This window comes from Tamandua tetradactyla, chromosome 4, assembly GCF_023851605.1.
Source record: "Tamandua tetradactyla isolate mTamTet1 chromosome 4, mTamTet1.pri, whole genome shotgun sequence".
In the NCBI taxonomy this organism is placed as follows: Eukaryota; Metazoa; Chordata; class Mammalia; order Pilosa; family Myrmecophagidae; genus Tamandua; species Tamandua tetradactyla.
In genome coordinates, this window is record NC_135330.1 from 75811105 (window position 1) to 75835584 (window position 24480).

Consider the following 24480-nt stretch of genomic DNA (forward strand, 5'->3'; position numbering starts at 1 on the left):
TCTCAGGATACCACAAAAAGAATATGCAGTGCACACTCTGACGAGGCTCCTTACCACCTGTTCCCCAGGAGGCATTGCTCGGGAAATCTGGAAAATGAAAGGGTATACAATCTTGAAGCAAATCTTCCATATGGTATGAAATTGTGGGACTGCAGATTCCCTTGAGAGGTCAATTCAAGGCACCAGAGAATGGTACTGAGACTGCTTATAACAAGATATAAACTTTGGCTTCAAAATATTAAAGGCATTAATATGAAAGATGATTTAACAACTAATACAACTTAAATCAGAAATGAACATAAAGTAGAGGAATAAGCAATATACTGTGAGGAATAATGATAATAAAATAGCCATAGTATGAATAAACTAATAATAGTGCAGTGTCCATAAATTTCCAGGCATAGGAGGATATGCAAACTAATAATAAATAAGAATAAATTATCTATGTGTTACAGAAAATTGACTGGAAGTGTCCTTGGGTGGTAGGTGGTCAACCATCTCTGTTTACCCAGTACTGTCCTGATTTTAAAGCACTGAAATTTCCACACTCAGGAAAAATCAGGACTTCGGTCACCCGTTTGATGATTAGATTCCAAAAAATCATTGTACATTTCCCTCTAGTAACATAATCATATCATCATTTCCAATGATCTGAGTGGAGAAAAAGAACACAAATTGCATTTAGTGCAACATTTCTCTTTTAAGTTTCTCACCCAACTTCTCCATATTATATCTAAGCCTTTCTGATTAGCTTCTAGTGGAGAAAGAGAACAAGGCACTGTTTCCTGTATGATGCTGTTTCATAAAACAGCATTGAACCAGATTTCACTTACTTGTGCTGCAACCCAATAGATTGTTGGCATCCAAATGGCTTGCACTGGGAACACAAGTGTCACACTTTAAGCCAGTGACAAATCGTTTACAGAAACACTGGCCAGTGACCGAGTGACAGGTTTCATTCAAGGCACCTGAGGGGTGACAATTACAGGGCTGACATCTGAAAACAAGACAAATAAACCATCAATGAGAGTAGCATTTTGATTAATAATTTATTCTATAAGTTCTACCTAACAATAACACTGTTGAGTAAAATGGTCCTGATTTCCCAATCTAGTGAAAAGGATGCTTTGGTTAAAGAAACAAACAAATAAGAAACAAAATAAAATAACAGAGATAAGTCTTTATTAAAACTCTGCCGAGGATACAATCTTTACAAAGCCTTCTCTTTGGAAATTAATTAATGGCCCAAAGTATCATACATATTTTTCTTTGCCACAATACATCTTATGGATTTTTTGAATAACCAGTTGTTCAATTGAGAATACTACAAATTTGGTTTTCTCACAAAAGCAGTTCTCTTATAAACTAAAAATTTAGATCTTTTCAAATAAACCATCCAGTTGTGAAATAGAGAACTGGGACTGATAGTTATTGCTTTTCCTAAGAAATCTTGAAGTTGAATACTTAGTTTTATAAGTTTCACTAAAAAGATGCTATAGAGTTAAAGTTTGAGGAAGAAATGTTCAAATACGGTCAATACTTTAGTATAGGTTGTATTTTCATATCCTATTTTATGTGAAACTCATTTTTCCATAATGATAGGGGACTATAGCATTATTCTGATTTACTACAAGATGTTTAATGACATAAAGATAATAACAAATCTTAACCCCAATTTAAATTTCTTAGATTCAAAGTTACTTATAAGAATTACTATCCTATCATTCTGCCATGACAGAAAACATGTTTCTTCAGAGTGAACTATTCAAAGACTTAGCTTATTCCAGTGACATTGCTTAGACTACACAGTTTTGGCATGAGAGAAGCAAAAACAACACATGTAGATGGCTTCACACCCACCTTTATTCAGGGACCCTCCATGCGATACACTACAAACAGCATTAAACGGGTTCACCTACATTTTCTAATAAAGATACCAGATGGATAGTGTTACTTTAAACCACTGCAACTTTTATGGTGTTATCTCTTGTGTAATCATTCAACACCCTTAAAAAGGCTGATAAAAGCTAAGGCTGTCAAATAAGCTGCAAATTTGTTTTATGGACTAATATCCCTTTGAGAATAAATAAAGCACTTTTTTTTCCTTTGAAAACCACAATACTAGAGTTTGCCCTATTTATGGTATGCTTTAAGGACATTTTTCCCCAACAAACAACTATATTAGTTTCTTCTTCTATAGACATTGCATCAGAACTCCATTTCAACCAGCAAATGCTTTGTTAAGGCCACTTAAGTATTAGAGCTGAAGAAAATTATGCATTAAATTAAAATGGAATTACAGACGCAATGAAATATTAGATTTGCTCTTAATTTCATTTTATGCTATTACTTAGAGTATATCATTGCAGGCTTTTAACATAATATTGTTGAGCATAAACAATAAGAGGCAAGCTTCTCCCAGTGCATATATATATATCACTATACCACTCATGAATAAGTGTCTCTTGAGTATTTCAGTTTTTATTTCCATTCACTCGTGAGACAATCATACTTATTTTACATACAGCGCATTCAGAGTAATAGTTTCCAGTGTATAACATAATTCCTTTCCTTTATGTAGTCAATTTTCTTCCAGCCAACTGCTGCCTAGATAACTCTAAGTCAGCTCTGTCAATATACATGGGAAATTAAGTTCCAAATCCAAATGAAACAAATAAATCACTTCTAAGGAAAGCATGCAATGTTTTCAGTAATTAAATGTGACTATTCCTGATTTTATGGTCTCTCATCCCAACCATTGCTGTATCTAACTTATCTGACTTGTTCTAATTCTTTGATTTCAGTAAGGAAATTTTGCCTAAATGCAGTTCAGAAAGCGACTTTTTTGCATGCTGCAGTTTGCTTTTAGCCCAAAAGACACTGGGGATAATTCTGTAATTAAGGTTTAAGTAAAATTATTCCTGTAAATTTCCCAGCCACTTAAATATAATTTAAGACATTTCCAAGACTCTTAGCAAATAAACTAGAAGTTTGCTGTCATTTTATAAGTGATCCCTCCTCAAGAGTGCCTCCTAAATGAAATATATTTCACATTTATTGAAACAAAATTATACATAATAAAGGGAAAGACATTTTAAGTCTAGAAAGGGAAATACCAAACTAAGATGAATTGTGATATTGATTTTTCCAGGATAAATGGTTTTTGTAATATTAATATGAAGAAACCTTTATTACACTGACTCTCCAGGTACAGCCAGAGCTTCTCCCACAATCTGTTTAAAATCTTCATTTTTCATCCTTATGGGAAAACCTTTCTTGCTAAATGGATTTCATAAAGAGTAATCTGTCAAGATTTATATAGACAAACAATTTGCGATGTTTATTGACCAGTTTATTATGGTAAACAAACAGGAGTAAAGCATCGCTAATCCCTGCCAGCACTGTGCCATTACAGCCCTGTTTGGGCTCTGCTGTAACTCAGTGTTTTCCAAATACAATGGGAAAGATGTTAATTGCTCTCTGTCTTCTAGATCACAAATCACATATGCTTTTTTTCTCCCTAAGGAATTTCTTTCAGTTGTACAAATGGTAAGAGAAATAATTATCCTATTTAGTGATATTGCAAAGACATCACAATTAATGAAGGGAATAATGCCTTTCATTGTCAAAAACTTCATCATCTGAGGAAGAGTTATTATAGCTGGTCCAAGGGTATGTTCCAGGACGTAGATCTCTTTACTAGCATTTCTCTTTGGAGACCCCTCTGGTGTCTGGAGACTCAAATCTTTGGTAGCATCAAATTGATTAAATTATTGATTGATATAACAGCCTTCATTGAGGCCCAATTATGCGCCAGGACTAGAATGAACACTGAGGACATAAAGATGAATATGAGTTTCCCCTGTCTTCAGGGGGCTCACATTCTAGTGCAAGCAAAAATGGAAAGGGCATTGAAAAAGGTGTATTTCTAGGGATCATAGAGAAGGAGCAACTCCCTAGTCTGATGCCAGGGGACGCAACAGGGAAAAGATTATTGAGAAGGGAATCTTGGAAGAAATGCCTGGGCTGAAAATTAAAAGAAGAATAGGAATAAACCAGGCAAATTTGGGAGGGGAGAGAAGAAACGTCATGACAGGGTGTGAAACTACAAGCAACTCAGAATTTCTGGATAAAAATTTCAAGACAGGGAGTGGTGAGAGATAAAGTTAGAAAGGTAAGCAAGAGGTGAGATCATTTAAGACCTAAAATAAACTGTTAGGAGCTTGAACTGTATACAGTGAAGAGACATGAACTGGGCTTTACACTGGCAAATGGCACAGCAGTAGTATATCTAGGGATGGAATTTAAGTGGACATGGCTCAAGGTAGTGAGGTCAAGTGACTACTGTGATAGTAATCCTTCCAAGGAGATGATGAGGTGTTAGATTAGGGCAATAGTAGGGAGCAAAGGAAAGGATGAGGGGTAGGTTTAAGAAACATTCAGTATATAAAATTGGTAGAATGTGGTGAAAAATTGAAAAGAGAAGAGAAGAAAGGCATGGAGTTATTCCCAGTTTTCTAATTTCATGACTGGTGGATGATGATGACATTGTCCAGCATATTGAACAAAGGAGCAAGGGATATCAAATTGTTTAGGGATTTTAGAGAAGCATTATTGATGATTATTAATGAAAAGAAGGAAAAGAAATTTCAGGGCAAATTGGAGAAATTGGGTAAAGTGTTTTCTTCCATCAGCCCCAGCAGGAAGACTAACACACAGTACAGCTTCAATATTCAATTATTCAAAATTATTGAATAAATGAATGAACGAAGCACTGGGAAAGCCCCAATTGGGTCCTACAGATAAATCCATGTAAGACACACAGTTCTAATGACAATTTAACTTTGTAACCCCATGTTGATTGGTATTGCTCTGTTCCCTCGACTAAACCTACCCCCAAGAAATGGGTGGCTTTCTCTCTAACTCCCTAAGGCTGTTAGGGTTCTCAGTTCAGTTCTCCTTGCAGGATTCTGTGAGTCCTACAGTGCTCTATACAGGAGTTTCCGCTGGTTAAGATTATATTTCATCTTGATAATGTAGGTGTGGTCTCATTGAAGGTCTTCATTTTCTTTTCATTACAGCCTACTAAGGTATTTTGAATTCTCTCAGAACTGGAATCAGAATTATAGAAATATCTGAGCTTGGGCATTACTAACTCCTTCCTTCCAGATGAGAAAATAACGCTCTTACTTCCTCTCCCATAAGGCACGTGAGCTATCTTTCAGCTCACACAAAGAGATGGACCCAAACCCTCCCATGAAATATGCCCACACAGCAATACAGAACTTATAAAGCTGGGCCTGAACAGCACAACCCTGCATCCCATCAATAGTGGCACACAAGGCCAGGGAAGTGGCATTCCTGTCATCTAGAGAAGAACTTGCTTAGCTAGGCCTTCCTGTTTCTGAGACCTTACCTCTTCTTTCCTCCTTTGTTGATACCCTATCTAATCACAAAGAATCCAGAATATGTCCCACATGTTGTTCATCGAGACCAAATAGCTAAATTAGAATATAAAAAGATTCACTATATTAATGATATCACATGTTTAGATGTTGAAGCAGCACTAGAGATACTTTCCTTAACTTCCTCATCACATTAAGATAATATCTTGAGATAGGAAAAGAGATTCAAATTCTCACAGTGCTCTCAGTAGAAGGGAGTTCACACTTATTCTCTGTGGCCCTATGAGGTAGAACTAACACTAGGACAAGAAAGTTACAGGAATAAAACTATTTGCCAAGGTGTTGGCAAGGTGTTGGCTCAGAAGTAGAGTTGTTTGATATAAACATGAGCCATTTCATAAGACAGGGAGCTCTTTTTCGTTCCATGTTTTCAAGCTGGAGCTGAATGGCCATTTATCAGTTATTCTAATTAAAAAGTCACTTACACAGAGAGATATATAAGGTAGAGTTTAAACAAAATTATGCTTAAGGTTCCTTCCATGTCTATCTATGATTTTATGATGCTTAGTGAGATTAAGTAACTTGTTCAATGTGACAGGGTAATCTAGAACCAGGATCAGTCAACTTTATAAAATACTAGGTAGTAAATGCTTTAGACTTTGCAGGCCATATGATCTCTGTTGCAACTCAATTCTACAGCTCTAGCATAGAAAACAGCCATGGACACCAGGTAAAAGAATGAACACTGTTAAATTACCATAAAGCAGGTGACATGCCACATTTTCTGAACTCTGAGTGGTAGGCTGAATAATAACCCCCCTCGCCCACCCAAAGATATCCCAAAGTCCCAATCCTTATAACCTGTGAATACGTTACCTTACTTGGTAAAGGGGATTTCTTCACAGAGGTAATTAAGGATTTTGAAATGCAGAGATTTATCCCAGATTATCTGGGTGAATGGTGACATAATCAATCACAAGGGCTTTTAAAAGAATGAGACAGGAAGGTCAGATTTAGAGAGAGAAGATACAAGAACAGAAGCAAAGTCAGAGAAGAGAAATGCTATGTTCCTGGCTTTGAAGATGGAGGAAGAAGCCATAAGCCAAGGAACGAAGGTGGCTTCTCTCCTAGAGCCTATGGAAGAAACATAGGCCTGCCAACACCTTGGTTTATAGCCCAGTGAAACTAATTTTGGATTTCTGTCTTCCAGAATTTTAAGGTAATAAACTCGTGTTGTTTGAAGCCACTAAATTGGTAATAATTTGTTACAACAGCAATGAGATACTAATATACCTGGTGTAAAAAAACAGAATTGGAATCCAGTTATCTTCATGCATGACATTGTATTATTCCTGTTATAAAACACTGAGCAAATACCACTAATATATAAAAATTAACATTTACAACGCCTTATACAATCTACCCTAAGGGAAAACGTATGGTTTGGTGGCCTTGGAAGAATGCAAAAATGACCACAATTCTTTATCTCTCCTTCTATGCATTTCCTTTGCAACATGGCTATGCAGTTCCTACCATGAAAAGGCACAGTCGCCTAAGCCAGTCTTTGAATATGGGCTGGACGTGTGATTTGCTTTGGCCATTAGACCAAGGCAGAGGTAACACTTTGCTAGCTCCAGGCATAGGCTTCAGTGTCTTTACATGCTCCTGCTCTCTTTCTTGAAACTCTGCCACCCTCTTGTGAACAAATCCCATTTAGACTACTAGATGATGAGAGTCTCCTGGCCCTTTTACCCCTGTCATGCCAAATGACAGCTGTTTAATGAAGAGTCACTGAGGAGTGTGAATCTGTGAGGCACACAGGCACGTGGCACATTCCCCAAGGTTTCCATTATCATGCCATGAAAGGAAGGAAGTTGACATGAAAGTCATCGGCTGTGACTTGAAGTCACTGATCTGGTTCTTAGAGAAAAGACCAATTGAGATCAATTGGAAATATGCACAGAAAAAGATAACCAGACCAGACCCTATAAAATATCGTTCAAATGTGGGAGATTTGCAGTGAAACCAAAAATCATTCAGGTCACTGAAGAATTTCCTTTTTTTTTTTTTTTCTGTTTCTTTTTATGTCTTAGAAGTCAGGATCCCAGCCTAGATTCCAATTTCCTACAATTTAAGGAAAATTGCAGTTCAGTGTGTCTTGGCTGGGAAATAAGACTAACAGTAATACCCCTAGCTACTTGAGGCTTAAAAACAAGATAAAATATGGCTAATGGATAGGGAGCAGGCAGGCCATTACATATGATACCTTTGGGACATTGTGACATAGGGATATTATGTAAGAAAAGTGGTGGGACACCACATGACCTGGAACAGTCTTGGGGGTTATGGGAAGGAGGAATCAGAGTTACAGGTCAGCTTGAGGACAGCACCAGTGAGTTCACTATGTCAAATATGGGTCTTAAGTCCCAGCTGAGACAAACTGAATGTGCCCATTTTTGTCTCATTGTTTTTAGATTAGACAAATATGATACCTTTTTTTTCTTTGCTTTATTAATTTTTCAGTGGGCAGACTCTTTAATGCTTTTCTTTTAGCATGGGCAGGCACCAGGACTTGAACCCGGGTCTTTGGCATGGCAGGCGGGAACTCTGCCACTGAGCCACCATAGCTCTCCCAGTGCTTCATTGTTTTTGATGCTGATTAAATCATGTTAGCTTCATGTGTCAGAGTAAATGGAGTGATTTTTTTGCTCTTGGATCAGTTTTTTTTTTTTTTAATATGCTCCCTTTTTAATGATAGTTAACTTCTAAAGAATGAACCACTTTGATGGAAACAGGTACATGATTTTACAGCTGGGTGAGAGGAAATTATTGTGATTATTGTGTTTGTGTGGATTTTTACTGCTACCGTTGCTTAGGGTCAGGGGCTATTTTACTTTATTTTGCCCCAGGGAATATAAAAAGGTAGAGAAAACAAGCCAGGACAAAATGCAGCAAGCATAGCTGTATGCAATAAAGAGTACGTGGTAAAGAGAATGGGATACAAATAAGCTTCAAGGAGGCATTCAAAAAGATCCAGAGAACATGTAAATGAAAAGGGAACATGAGGTAGTAAATTAATTTATTTTCTCAAAACAGTGCAGAAATGAAATGATTCTTCTATCTTCTGCTCACATAAAAATAAAAGATAATCTATTGCATAATGGTGGGAATTAATGAAATAAATTTTTATTTGGGAATAACTATGTAGTACCGGGCTCAATGCAGATCAATTGATTTTAGCTGATTTTTGCTCTTAAAAAAAAAAAAACTTTCACATCGGGGCATAGTTATTTTCCTGTGGTACATGTCTGTACACATTTAGATTGAGAGAAATTTTTCCTTGAAGATTAGAAAAAAAATCCTTGTATTAGATGGGATTCCATATATTTTAGCCACCTTTGTATACATTTTCAGGATAGCAAATGCTGGTCTATATATAATAACAAACGGAAGTCAACAAAGAGATTTTCTCATTATTCAAGAAAGGGATGGAACACATAAAAATAAGAAATTCCATTTTTATCCCTTCCCAACAATGAGCAAAAGTATGAACTCAAGTAATTCTCAAATGTCCTATTTCAAAATCTCTTTTTCAATGACCATCTGTGCTAGGGGATTCCCTCACTAATGATTATCAATGGTGAAGTGATAATAGACAACAGAATTCATCAGAGGAATAGAAGGGTCAAATCAAAGCACAGGCCGTCCACATGACTGATTTAGCAAGGGACAAATCCTTGGGCCCTCTGTGACATTGGGAGGTTTTATTCTTGCCATTCATTTCAGAGAAGGGGCATTCCATTACGTTCCTGTCTTCAATAGCTCTATCCAGAGGGGACCTCTGGATTCTACTCTGCACAGAGCCAATTCTGCCCTTAGCCCTACCCATATGTGAGCAGTATGGACTTGAATAGTTACGTGAAAGTTTATAGTCTTATAGCCTTTTCACCAAGATAAGCAATGATGGCAGGATATGGCAGGAGATTCTTTATTTTATTTTTATTTTGAGAGGAGGAGAGGAAAGTGATATAAAAGAGAATCAGTTCTGAGTTGGATATATTAAGAATGGGATGCATGTGGCATGCAAATTTAAAACTCTGCAGGGTAATTAGATATAGGCTTAGAGCCCCTGGTAGGGTCTGAATTGGTGATAATATATTTGAGAGTCATTGACATGTATGTGGTGGTTGAAATCATGTAAATAAATGTGTATAAATAGGGAGGACAATAAAATAATTGGCACATTGACAAACCACCCCTCATGAGAAACAATCATAACTGCAAGTTTACTTTGTTTTTCACTGACTTTTAAATGTGTTGGGTGGGACTAATTCCTCTGATTTCTACCTGGATCCATACTGAGTCATCACACTGCTTTCCTATTATTTTTCAGCTATAGGCAGTATCAAAACACAGTCTCTATCTGATGATAGAATCTAGTTGAAGATATCAGTCAACACCCAATCTTTATTAAAATGACAGACATTTTAAAGAACTTCTCCCCTTTTTCCCTTGCTACGACATGGTGAAGGCAGCAGATCTACAACAAGAGAACGTAGATTGGTTGGCCTTTTGTCTTTTTATCTCTCACCTCCTCTCTCATGTACAGGCTGGAGAATGGGTGGGAACTCACTGGACAAGTATACCCAAAGCTGGCTCTGCCTTCTCTGGTCTCACTTTTCTCTACAGGGGCGGCACTTTCATTATTTCTTCATTGAACACTCTTGCACTACTAGGTTTCTCTCCCCTGCAATTTTAGTGTAGTCAGAATCATTTCTATTCCAACTGGCTGCTTACTTATTTTGTAGCCCACAAAAATCTCACCTTTTGCCCTACTCAGTTCTCTTTATCTTTCCAAGAGGCCCTGTGTGCATGCAAGCAATCAGATAACCCTATATCATCTCTCTTCCTTGTGGTCTTCATCTGGTCCCTGAGAAATGAGCTCTGTTCTTTGCCCTGACAAACTCTGAAACTATCCAAACACATGCTCTTTCAACTTGCTTATCTAAACGTAGCCAGACAGCCTGCCCTCATTTAGATTTGCCAGGTTTAAGATAGATATCAGTCCCCTGTCCTCTCCCATTGCAGGAGACACCTGTCACTCTCCAAGCAGTCTAAGAGGAGCTTCTCACTGCACTTGAGTAGTAAGAAGTGCTTATTGCTTTTCTTTTTCTTGTTCAAATGAAATCCTCTTCTCTAATGCTAGCTTTTCCTTCACCAGTTTATACTGATTATACCTGGCTGGAGAGTTTACCCTTGATTTGGATGAGAATTTTAAGAGGCATCTAATTACTTCTCGGCTGTCTATGTCTTGCAGGTCCTACTACATGGCCTGTCTCACAGTTCATGTTTGGCAACTGACAACTAGTACCTTAGGACTTTGAAATGAACTACATTTTCATATTCCTTTACAACTGTAGAGGGTGGTCATTTGAAGAGGGTCATTGGACTTAGCAAGCTCATTAAAAACAATTTGCCAGCGCATTGTCCAGCAATGAAAGCGTCTTGGCAAATGCACTGACCACTCAAGTATAGAAACTAAGTTGTGAGGGCTGATAATTGTAGCTGAAGACTGAATGGCTCCAAGTTTGCAATCACAATCCTGAGAATGATTTTCATTGAACATTTACTGTATCATGTTTTCTCTGCTCACTCAGAGTGATTTAGGTCTTTGTAGAAAACAATATTGATGCTCTCAGACTTCCAAGATAATAGAAGTTTGGTAGTATAGAAGTGAAACAGTATGGCTAAGGAAAAAAAAAAAGTAAGAAGTACCCAAAAAAAGATTTAACAAATATTTTAATTTTCTAAAGGTTTTTGTTTTATCAAATTTAATTTTTTAAAAAAAGAGCCAAAATGAACTGGTTTTTGGTTTTTTTTTTTTTTTTTTAGCCCAGTAATTTTTCCTGTCACCCTGTCCACAGACTAATGGAGGTGTTAATGAGGAGCATAACGGCCAAAAGGCAGGCAGCAGGGGGGAAATGAGTTGAAAAGAGCCCAGATAATCTCAAACCTTTGGATAATTTGCAATTATATTTATAAACATAAATATGAGTGAGAGAAATTTGATTGGTTTTATGCAATACTAATTGCCTGGGGATAGGAACACCAAATAGTTCATGGATACAGTTCCAGCTCTAGACAAGTATATCATCTTATCAGACAAAAAACAAAACATAGGGAATTGATATAACAGCCCATCTTCAAAATATAGCGATGAACACGCATCAATGAAAGTAAATGTCCACAGAAATGCAGGAAATGAGAAGAAAATTAAGGTTAAGTCAGTTTAATTTTGAAAAGAGGCTAATCTCATTTTAGCATGTACTTAACACATTGAAAAAGAACTTCATATCACTAAATATGGAGATATGTTCATCTAATTTAGTCTTTAAACTTAAATTAGACAAGGAAAGCATCAATAGATGTAATCAATCAATCAATCAATTAGCCAGTAATAAATTCAGGGGCTACATAAAACAAAGCATATATATAGAAAGAGAGAGACTAGCTATCCTAGCCCTAATGTGTATGTGTGTGTGTGTGTGTGTCTATTTAGTCTACAGTTTTCTCTTTATTTATCTTTCTCCACATTCAGAAGTAAGTTTTCTGAGGGAAAAGATTTTATCTCGTTTAATATTCCCAGACCCTAGTACAAGGTATAGCTATCATTTTATAGCAACCTACTCTAGAAAATAGTCAAAGATTATCATTACAATTTATAGATGCAGATGTCAAAGAATCAAAACTATATTAGCAAATTAAAGGGGGTACTTTTTATAGATGATATCACTCTGTGGCTGCCCAAAATCACTGTTAGCAAAGGAAGGGTAATTGCAAAGATGAATAAATACAAATATTTAATTTTTCATTCTTTCAAATATTTACCTTCCAGTCTTAGGATCAAATCCAAAATAATGGTCCTTGCAGTGGTCACAATTTTGTCCAGCAATGAAAGCATCTTGGCAAGTGCACTGACCAGTCAAGCTATTACAGATTTCATTAATTGCACCAGTTGCATGGCATGAGCATGGCAAGCAGTCAGTGGCATTGCCTGGAGAAATATAAAAACCTGGAAATAAAAAATAAAAGGATATGTATAGAGAGATATTGATATATATACATGCACAAGTACACACACACACACTTTTTATTCAGTCATTTCTTTTTTTGTCTTTCCACTTTTTAAATATTTTTATTGAGAAAATATCCACACATATGCAGTCCAACCAGATTATATAATCAACGGCTCACAATATTATGTCATAGTTGTGTACTCATCACCATGACCATTTTTGGAACATTTACATTGCTCCAGAAAAAAATATATAAAGAGCAAAAAATAGAACTCATGCATTCCATACCTCTTATCCTGCCCTCTCATTGGGGTTTGATTACATAGAAAAACAGAACACTGTATCAGGGCATTAATTAGCAATATAAATGTGATCAAAGCTGTTCATAAACAATGTTCAGTGATGACCAAAGGAAGGCTGAGCAACAGAGTAAAATAATTTATATTGCACTTGGATGTCTCACAGGGCCTGAAATTTAATGCATTTAAAGCTTTCTTCATGGTCTTTCCACTAAAAACTGGTCCTCTTCTACTTATCTCAATTTCAGTAAAAAGCAAAGATGTCCATTCAGTTGCTCAAGCTAAAATCCCGACCATCTTTAGTAAAGTTTCCAGATACACTGATTCTGAATTTCAAATAAACAATGATTTTCTTTGGTGTAACTATGCCCCATGCAATATTTGCTTATACTAAAAAGTTACCTGAAAATCAAACTTAACTGAATAAGCTGCATTTTGCTAAATCTGGCAGCCCTGAGTCTTCCCCTTCCCTCATCCCCTACATCTAGCTGATTATGAAGTCCTATGAATGTCGCGTCTGTCCCAAGACTATTAAACCCTCCAACACTCCATTCCACTGCCACTTTCCAGGTTAAAGTCACCACTAACTTTTTTTCCAGCCAATATTATGTACAGAGGCTATGCTTAGTGCTTTATATTTATTATCTCATTTTGTTCTCTCTGTAACACCAATAATGCAGTAATTATCATGTCTGTCATATAGATGAAAAATGAGGCTTAGGAAGACTAACTAACTTTCCTAAAATGACAGAGTTAACAAATAGAATGCAGATTCAAACCCGGGCAATCCAACTCCAGAGCTGTCTCATCTGTGGCATCCCCACCTGTGCCTCTTCAGTCCACTCTTCACAGTGAGGCTGGGACAGTCTTTTTCTAAGCGTCTCATTCTTCTATTTAAAATTATTGGATGACATCTTATTCCCTTTCTGAGAATAATCCAAATTCTTAACATGGTCTCCAATCCTACTTCTGGATCCCACTTTCCTCTTTAGTTTCATGTCACTCCCAACTCATCCAGTGCAGTCATATTTCATTCTTTTCTTGAGGCCAAAGGGCCTTTTCACAGACTGTCCCATCCACTGAAATGGTTTTGACCCCATCTCTTCTACTGAGTCTACTCCTAAATATGCTTTATGGCTTGGGTTAAGTGTGATTTCCTTAAGTAACCTTTGCTAGGCCAGTACAGGCATACCTGTTATGGGTCCACAGCATTCTGTTTATTTCCTTTAGAGTGATCATGACAATTATAATCATTCTCATTTCTACCAGATTGTAAGCTCCCTGAGGGCAGAACCTCATCTGCCTTATTCACTGTCTCCCCATCACCCAGTACAGTAGACTACCCAGCATATAGCAGCCACTCCGTAAACATTTGACGAGTTAATAAAATATGGGCCAAATTATTAAATAGGCATTGAGTCCCGTAAGCACCATACAAAAAAGAAGCAAACAATAAAACCAAATTTAGACATTTTAGACAAGTTATGTAACCCATATATATTTTTTCTTATGGCAAAAGGAATGACATATACAAAAATGTGACTTTAACTATATTCAATTTACATAAAATCTCTTGGACCTAGAAAGTAAAGTCAATATTTATAAAGCTAGAATGGCACTGGACATTGATATGAAGACGCAGATATAGGAGGGAGAAATGGTTCTTGGTGTTGTGTGATGCGTGTGTTTCTGTGTATGTAAATGTGCAAATACACATGCACACAAATACATACATGTAAACACACAGGCACACACAATGCTATAAGGAATTTTACTGAAACAATGAGGGAGGGGGATTTCAGAAGGTTTCTAATAAATAAAGGTATGGCAAATGAAAATGAATTGGACAATTATAATCACTCATTTAAGGTGTATAAGCTAACAGTGGTACTGAAAAAGATAGAACATAAGCACACATGTGACTCCATTCTATGTTATCTATTCTACAGGGAAAAATGAAAGATAATGTGACTACTGTAAAACTCATTTGAGGGCAGGCCACGGTGGCTCAGTAGCAGAGTTCTCACCTGCCAAGCCAGAGACTGGGTTCATTTCCCAGTGCCCGCCCATGCAAAAACCAAACAACCAAACAAAAAAACCTCATTTGAGGCTCTAGTTGTAAACAAGCCACTCTTTCATAGCCAGCACCAGTTAGTTTGGGTCTTTCTTCTCCTAGCTTAGAAAGCTTACAGAGCAGCAAAATAGAAAACACTGTGCTCAGTGAGAGAAGAGGCTTAAAATCTGCGCCATTCAGTTGGAACCTATTAACTAATACTGTCTTTTTGTATAGCAGTTTAGAAATAGACTGTTCATTTGCTTCTTTGCATCTTCTGATGACAATTTGCTGTACGTGTGTTTCTTGGAATAGAGTATGGCCATGTTCATTAATGTATTTCTTGTGCCTGATTCATATATGATTAAAGCCACAAATTTATAAGGGGTCTATTTTGGGATCAAGACCACTGTAGCTATTACTGTACGTATTTTTTTTTCCCTGGGAAGGTACTTGGGTCCTTAAATTCATGATGACAGCATCCTGAGTGTACCAACAGCTCTTCATTCTGGATAAACTACCATTTAGCACATATACTTAGCTATAGAATTAATTTGGACTTAATGTCACAGTTTGGAGACAGAATTCTGTAGCAATCCAAGATGATTTTTACAAGAAATGAATTATTAGAAAAATCTGTAAAGATGAGTGAGAAATATGTTGTGATGCACGACACTGTGCAGTCCAAGTTTCGGAGAGTAAAGAATGCCATAGAAAAGAGAGAGATGTAAGCAGAGAACAAAAGAGATGTTAAAGCACCTAGGGAGGCTGAAACCTAGAGTAGAACTTCAAGGAAAAGACAACACTGAAATTTGCCTTGGGGTTAATTCCCCTCCTCCTCTCAGGAGGTTGATTATAAAGGCTAATTCCACCAGTGTTTTAGTTGTCCTATTTTTAAGCAGTTCTAATTAGGATGACTCAGGTAACTTCCTGCTCAACCATTACTTCTTGCCTTACCTGAATGTGCCTAATTCTAGACCATTACCTCTCCTTTTATGACTTCCAACTATAAAAAACATTTTCCCTTCCCTCCTGCTTAAACTTCAACTCCTGAAATGTGGGTCAAAGATAACAGACCTTAATTTCTTTTCTTTAGTTCAACACTTTTCTGATCACCCTCGATTAGCTCCAATTCACATTCCACATCTTAGAATCTGTACCATTTTAACGAATCTTTTTGAAATTTCCCTCCATGAATGATTCCCTCTCACATACTCAGGCAGGGTCACTGGGACAATATTATTTTGCATTCTGTAGTGCTGTGAGTTCACACGTGTAGCACAGATCAGCCCACTAAAGTATGGTATTTTCCCCAGTTTTGTTTCAGCTAAACCTCAGCCCCAATCGAGACAAGTCTCAAGTGGAAAACGTGTTAACCGGCTAAAGCAGAGCCGCTGATATCATAAAATAGTGGTGCTTTATCCAAGAGGAGGCTAACAGAATCCTTAGAATTCTAAGTTATTAGCAAGGCAGCTGGTATTATCTCCTGTAGTGGTTATTTGCACAGCGCAGTACCTGTCCTGGGCATAAAAGAAGAGCCCATTTCCTAGCAATGTCCCTCCTGAGAACCATGAATGACTAGACTATGCCAAGGTCTTGAAATGGGAGAAAGAAAGCAGGTTTAACCTCTAGGCCTAATTCAGAAAAGGAGGGCAGAACTGAGGCTAAGCACTAATTAGAAGCCATTTCGAAGAAACTACTCTTTCCCTAAAATAAAGAAGGGACAGATTAAGAGAAAAGTCTAGGGAAGGATTTCCAGCTCATCTATGCCATGCAGCAAAAGATTATTTTGGTAATGGTTTCACAAATCAAAGTTCTCAGAATGCTAATTCTCAAATAAAAAAAAAAAATAGTTTTCCTCCATTTGATGGTTTCCTTTGAAAATAATGCTAAAATTATTACTGAAGGAGTTGATCAAATGTCAGTTGTAGTTCTGTTTTTCATCCCAAGATACAATTTAACAATTTTTAAAAACTGTTTCAATTTTGTTAAGATATATATGCTTTAAGCAGAATATCTGCTCTGCTCCCATTCCTGAACTGCTGGTCCTTCTTAGAATACCTTGCCAACTCTGATTTATTTTTAAAGTCAAGCTCAGGAATCACTTTATCCATTAAGATCTCCATGCACCCCATCCTTCAAAAGTTAACTAATCTCTTCATTGTACTACCTTTCTGCATTGTATCATCCTGTGATATACTATATACGATTCTGGTTCCCCTATTAGACCACAATGTCATAATAAATTCGTAATTTGTTATGAATTTACACATTCCCTGGTGCATAGTAATCTATTCAATAGATGTTTATTGAACAAAAAGTGAATATATGAATGAAACGGATGGATGGCTGAGTGAGTGGATGGGTAGATGGATGGATGTCTCTTACCCAGCAAAAATATGAGCTCATCTCGTTAATATTGAAATGGAAAAGGCTAAACATAAATCTGTAAGCCATGAGCATGATTGGTCAAAGTAGCCATATGGAAGGGAGTATATATGAATCAGACACCATGATTTTAAAAATACTTGCCATATCAACAGATGAAACAGAACTACAAAAGGAAAATGGTACCGCAAACTTGCTCTTGCACAAGGGCATAATAACATGGTCATAAAAGGGAAAGCATTCAATTGGACTTTTCTGTTTTACAGAAACCTATTTTTCCTACTTAGGTGAATATTCTTCAAAGGCTGTATAAGCATAAGAATGAAATCAAGTAACAACAAATATAAATAAAGATAATTCTGCTTACCTCTGGGCTATTATAACATACACGTCTATTTGTGTCATAATGAACAGGAAAACTTCTATTTGCTCTGTGGCCTTTTTTGAGTCTCAGTATTTATCAAGGGCCTGCTGCAAAGTCTCTCCTATGCCATTCCAACATCTCCGAAATTCTCCCACTTACTCCTTAGAGATAATCCCATTTCTAGACCCCTCAGTTCAGCCCTTCATTATTTGATAACTATAGCCTCCCTGGACTCAGTCAATTTTCATTTTATGTCTGTTACATAGATTCTATAAAACAAGCTAGATATACCAGGAGTTGAAATAATAAGCCAGAATCACAAATTGAGATTAGGGATGGGAGAAGGTAAAAACACAACAGAAGTGACTTTACCTCTCCCTTAAGTATTTATTAAATGAATGTTTATGACAAACACTGAGTACTCAGAAACGATCCCACTCTTTCAGGATTCCTTGCCTGGAATCTGATGGACCTGGATTTGTAAATGACTCTTCTACTTCAGTAACTTCCATTTCCCCTCTGTAAAAAGAGAATAATACTGGCACCATCACCATGGGAATTCTGTGTATGCTAAATGAGTCTTTCTAGGTAAAGCCTTATGTATCGCAGGGTCTGGCACTTAGTAGACAACTCAATAAATATTATTTAACATCCTCACTGTATTTGTTATTTAGGAAATTTTCCATGAGAGTGGGGTTTTCCTAAATTGGGTTTAAATAATGACCTGTCACTCTTTTTTTTTTTTCTATATGTGCCTAGGATTGAGTCCAGACTTCCTAGGTCTGTGCTCCTGGGTTATAAAGTAAGAAGCTTTCAATGTGATCCTCAGGTCTCTCTGTGAAAAATGTGATAATCTAGCAAGTTGTTTCACCAAACACTTGGATAAAAGGCATAATCGGACTTCAAATGTGATACACTGATTTTTAATAGAATATTAGCCATCTAATTTCAATTCCCAGTATCTGGATCTCGCATGCCCATCTGGTTTGTGAGCTCATTACTTTAACAAATATGATAAGCTTGTTAACGAAACAAGATACTTAGTTTTACTTTTTAATAGTCTGTATGAATTATAAAACAAAACCAAAAGTAAGAATCCGAAGGAAGCTTGAGGAATTGTCCCTTTAGTACAAAACATGTCACATGAAGCTATTTCTTTTATAAATTTGCCTTTATTTTATTCCAAAGCTGCAGAGTCCTCATAAACTCTCTCTGCCTCAGGTTCTCAAGGACAAGGGTGGGTCACTGGGCTTGGGATGCCTTGACATTCTTTCCTGCTTTTCGCAGCCTGGCCTCTGATTAAGTGCCGGCTGCCGAACATTACGAGGTCATCTAGCACTGAAAAAAGGAACCAGGAAAACATATTTAGTGCTGTATTTATTGGTGTGGGTATGTGTGCATTCATATATGTACACACAGTCCAAATAATTTTAAATTAAAGCATTTTTAAAATACTTAATGGAGGTTAAGCAGCATTTTTAACCTCTGTTCAAGTTATTGAATGGCATATTAAAACCAATGTGGCTCTAATGTACCTTCTAATGTGCACTGCTGCTTTAACAAATTGCCTATAAATTTTAGTTGAATTAAGCCTATTCCTTGTACATCCAGAGTAAGGTTAGGTTAATAATACATGAGGCTTCATTACATGCACCTCCCTTAATAATGTTTTTTAAGAAAGTGGGACAAGAATCTATTGTAGATGTCTAGTATGGTCCAGTAATATTTACAATCACAGATGAAAAAGGAAGGCAAAACTTGTTCAGCTTGCTATGATGCACTCTCCTGCGTGCACTTCTCCCTCTATGCCCCACTGTTCTTACATACCAGTGTGGGGTCCACCTCCCCCATAGTAGCTGATCTAGGTATCCCAAATGTATTTAAAGAAGTAGAGTGGAAGCATCAGATTGCAGCAACGCATTTTAATGTGCACACACTGCAGAGTTGGCTCCTGTGAAACATCTGTTTATGATAAGGCTATTTCAAGATAAGTATTATTTTCAAGGTAAATCTCAGGGGAAGAGAAAATAAAACCAGAACCCAAAATTCAAAGTGGAGTTTCTGAAGTTAAGAGAAGGTAAGACTAAAGGAAAAAAAATGAGTACCACATGCATAATAAATGTTTACAGAATAGCTTATTTGTTGGAAAAAATTATATTAGGTACTTAAGCTACTTTCCTCTTTAAAGAGTATAGAACGCTACTCTTCAACCTCTTCACCTGTGGTTAAAGGACCACTCGCTGATCTTCACTGTGCTTGTGCCTAAAAACAGGAGAATGCCATTCAGGTAGTTTTACTTCATTTTCACCAATTCAGCAAATATATATGGTGCACCACTATGTAGATACTGCTCTATGTGCTGGGGATGGAGCATTGGACAGATCTGAGGGCAGCAGTGAGACCGGGCTGTAGAGGAATAAATGATCTAAAGGCTCTGGGAATGAGGTCAGAGAAGTCGTGAGGGTCACAGAGCACGTGATTCCTGAGAGAACACTAACTTCTGTTTTTTAACTGACCATGGAGGGAAAGCCAGCTGGGGATAGGGTGAAATGATCCTACCGAAGTTTTAACATCACTTTTACCCTATGTCCAGCAGCGCTGGAAGGAGAAAGGAAAGAAATGGAATTTAGGAGTCTATTAAGTGGCCTGTAATAGAATGATAAAATGAACTTGGCAAGAAGTAGTCAAATTCTAGATACATTTAAAGGTTAAAACCATTGGACTTATTTTGATAGAAGAGACAAGGGTTATAGGAAAAAGAGAGGAGTCAAAGATACCTCTAAGAGTTTGGCCCAAAAAGAATACAACTTAGAAATTACTAAAACAGCGTTTTCAGATAAGCATGGTAGATTGAACAATGCTTCCCTCCTGAAATCATCAAAAATTAAATGAAGGAAAGAAAAGAAAAGAATGGAAGGGGAAACGATATCTGATGAGAGAGCTCTACTATTAAAAGTTAAACATTTGCAATTGGGAGGACAACAATAAACTCATTGATTCAGGTTGGATAACTCTGGAAAGAAAGTTTTAGACATGAAGACTCCAAAGTCTTTAAAGACAGGTGTGGAGTACAGTTTAGATCCCTTCTGCAACCAGGAGATTGTCCCTCTCCCATCTTTGGGAGAAACAGGAAGTTTTTTCTTTAGAAACTAAACCAGAGAAGATTCTGAACACAAGGACACCAGGAACAGCTGGGTTTAAGGACAAAGCACGACACTGAACACAGATAGATGAGAGCCTGCTTCTGAATGTGAGCTCCAGAGTCACACCTCAGGTGGGAGGTTGACCTTTGAGATGTATCTCAATTAAAAGCTACACCCCTACACAACTGTAAGCAAACCACCAGCAGACAACCAACCATGCACACACACACACACACACACACACACACACACACACACACACACAAGCTTCCAACCAGCTTCTCACTGCCTTACTCTTAAATAAGAAATATATAGCTACAAATCTCCAGACATTTAAAGAAAGCTTCTAATATGGAAGTCAAAGATCAAAACTTAAAGGGCAGTGTGAAGGTAGTTCAGTGGCAGAGTTCTCGCCTGCCATGCCGGACACATGGGTTCGATCCCCAGTGCTTGCCCATGCAAATAAACAAACAAACAAACAAAAACTTAAAAAAAAAAAAAAAAGAACGAACTTGGGAGAACCCACCTAACGTAAAGGGAAAATAAAATGAAGTATATAATTATTATCTTCAGAGAAGTAAAGGAAAATATTATATCCATGAAACAAAAACGTATTATTACCTATGAAATGAGGAAGATCTCTTGAAAAGGTAAAACAGGATAGCTCAAATGAAAAATTAATTCACAGACTAGAGCTGTTCCACTCACCAAGATACATAGGAAACTGGGTGGTGGGGGGGGAGGCAGGTTGTGGGTAACAGATGTGAAAATTACAGGATCAGTCCCGGAGCACGTGTAGGTAAACAGTAGTAGACTCTGGGTAAGCAGAGGGAAGGAAACTATCAAAGACATGATTCAATAAAACCATCCTGGAATATAAGAACATGATATTATGGATTGAAAAGGGCCCAATGACACTCAGAACAGTTATGTAACAAAAATCACTCCATGATGAAATTTCTTAAACCAGGAAGATGGGAGAAGCTTCTAGAAGGCAAAAGAAACAAATAGAAAACACTCATTTACACAAAAACAAGCAAGAACCTTATTGGCACAGCCAGGAGATAATAGGGCAATAATTCCAAAATTTTTATTGAAAATGGCTCTGTATAGTATAATTTAAAACAGCAATGAGAGTGGTATAAAGAAATATTAGATGTTCAAAATTCTCAAAAAAAATTACTTCCCTCCTTGTACTCTGTTTCAGAACTTACTGGAGCATGTGTTCCATCAAACAAGCAAATAAACCAAGAAGAAGGAACGCACAGGTGTCAGGAAACAGAGGAGCCAACACAGGAGAGTGGCGAAGGAAGCCCCCTGCACAGCTGCAAAGGACAGGACATTGCGGTGCAACAGAGCTAAAGACCAGCTGACCCAAAACCCAAATCGGAACAGGAGGATCAAGGGCTCTGAAATAAAGTGGACAAATACACACTGACAGGTTTCTTGGATAGATTTTTCTTAGAGCATCTTGGTTCCTACAAAATATCTAACAGTTTCTTCAAAAACCAAGCAAAGGAAAAATTTTAAAGAAAGGAAATATAATCAAAGCATATTATATGGCATAGCTGTAAAACAGACTTACATAGTCCTAATAAGGTATTCTCTGAATATGGATTTAACCAAAAAAGGTGATTGTCGAGGCAGGGATATAAGGAGTTAAAAATTCACCTTGCATTGCAGGAAGACAGTAAATCATTCCTGAATTATAAAAATAAAAATGAAACAATATAGGTATGTTATTCCTAAATCCAGAAATAAAAGCCAGAAGAAACATCTAAATGAGTTGAAAGTGGTTGTCTCTAGGCTGTGAGATTTCTGGGAGAAGAGTGTAAGTAGAAACCTGCAGTTTTGCATTAAAAACATTTAAATATTATTTGGTTTTTTAAAAAATTATCTGCTTATAAATTTTGATAAACATACAAATCAAATAAAAGAAGAAAATCATACTCAATCTTTTTCTTCACATATTTCCCTCCTTGCTCCTGTTCTCTCTGTTTGGATACCTTGTATGGTATAGATCTTGGGCTCTATTTTGTATAGTTTTCTTTTCTTAAGAGGAAAAATTCTTCATGGCTAATTGGTTAAACCAAAATGCCACAAAACTCATCTCCAAAACTTTGTGTCAAAATGTCCTCTCCTTTAATGGAAGATAAAGGATGGCGATCATCATGAAAAGTGAAAATAATTTTCATACTTAAAGTATTCTTATATTTCACATTTGTCTAGTTGTCTTATTCCCTTTGTTAAATTTTCAATATCTTGATGGCAAGGATCATTTTATTCAACTTGCATAGCCAAGATAATAATATAATCCTTTGTATACTGCAGGCACTCAAGAAAGTGGTTTGTTTAATTGCAGATGCTGAATAATAATCAAGAGTTTTAACAAGGTGATCTCATTGGTCTTCTTTTTCTTTAATTAGGCATTCATAATTTCATGAGAAAAAACTGAGAAAGAAAAACAACAAATATAACAGAAAAGTCACCCCCTCCTCCAATTTTAAAAGACTAATATAAAAGATGAAGTTGAGGTTTTCTTTCACTTGGCCATTTGTATTTAAACTTTTCTTTCTACTCCAATCAACAATCAATGTATCTTTAGTGTTCACAATGCAAATTTGGCTATCCTGCTCATTTTTCTGGAATATTAAAGTTTTCAGGATCATCGTAGATATTGTAAGAGATGAGGAGACAGAGAAGAGTATTTTTGATAACCAAAATGATAGCTTGAGCTCTCAGCACCAAAGAGTTTTTTATTTCAGCTAAGTATCCAAAGATCTCACTACATTATATATGCACTGGTATATTAATTATCAGTCTCCCAAACAGAATTGAAGGGCAATGAAACTATTGTCCAGCACTGCAAATAAAATATTCCCTGATTAGGTTAAAAACAAACAATAGTTCCAAGGAAGAGATTTCTCAATAAGAGAAATGTTCATCTATATGAACATAACTGTACCATCCAAAAAAAAAAAAAAGATAATAATCCTGATCTGTATTTTGATCATTCTGGCTTCTCACAGCTATAATCCTAGGTCATTCCCACAGGAGGAACACTGACAAACTGTAAATGGTCCTAGGAAGAGAGAGTGACTAGAATAGCAACGAGTCTATAAATCAAAGATGTATGAGCAGTTGAAGAAAGTGAGAAGGGATTTTGTTTATGCAGTTCCTTGGACTCAAGAGGGCCTGATGACCCTTGGCTACTTTTAAAAACTTTCACATAATTTGAGCAGTCCAAAAAGGGCTAGAACCACTCTTACTAGGAGTGCCCATTCCAGAAGTTGACTAATGTTCTGACGGCCAATTTTGTAAACATAGGACGTTCCTACGGTGTCCAAAGCAGATCACTGTCTTCTAGTATTAATTTCCTTCTTATTCCTTCTAGTAACAGAAGCCCCCAAGTTTTAAATGGACATGTGGATGTTCAGCAAGGGAATCGATTTGCCAGCCTCTCTTGCAGTTAGGGGTGGACATATAAATCATCTTTTTTTCAATAGAATGTGAGTTGATTGTCACCACCTTAAAGATAAAGCTGCCTACCACTGTTTAGAGATGGACAGTTGGAAGAAAATCTGGAAGCCTCCTACTGAAGAGGGTAGAGCAAGCAGCAGCTTTAGCAATTAACTGTTCATCTCTAGACTGCTATGTGCCGGAAAAATAAAAAAAAAAAAGATTTGTTTGTGTCACTGTACTACTGGGCTCTTTGTGACAGTAGGAATAGGGGTGACTTGATGAAGAGGCAT

At 36.9% G+C, this 24480-nt stretch overlaps 1 protein-coding gene across 1 annotated transcript in view; it reads right to left on the bottom strand.

The window, feature by feature from the left end:
• Window positions 1–24480, bottom strand: part of USH2A (usherin) — an 844952-nt gene that overhangs the window by 593760 nt on the left and 226712 nt on the right. Inside the window, exons 14-15 of the mRNA XM_077157816.1 lie at window positions 12294–12477; window positions 834–997 (exon numbers count right to left, since the gene is read on the bottom strand). Of these exons, the coding sequence (XP_077013931.1) occupies window positions 834–997; window positions 12294–12477 (348 nt within the window). The remainder of the gene's footprint in view (window positions 1–833; window positions 998–12293; window positions 12478–24480) is intronic.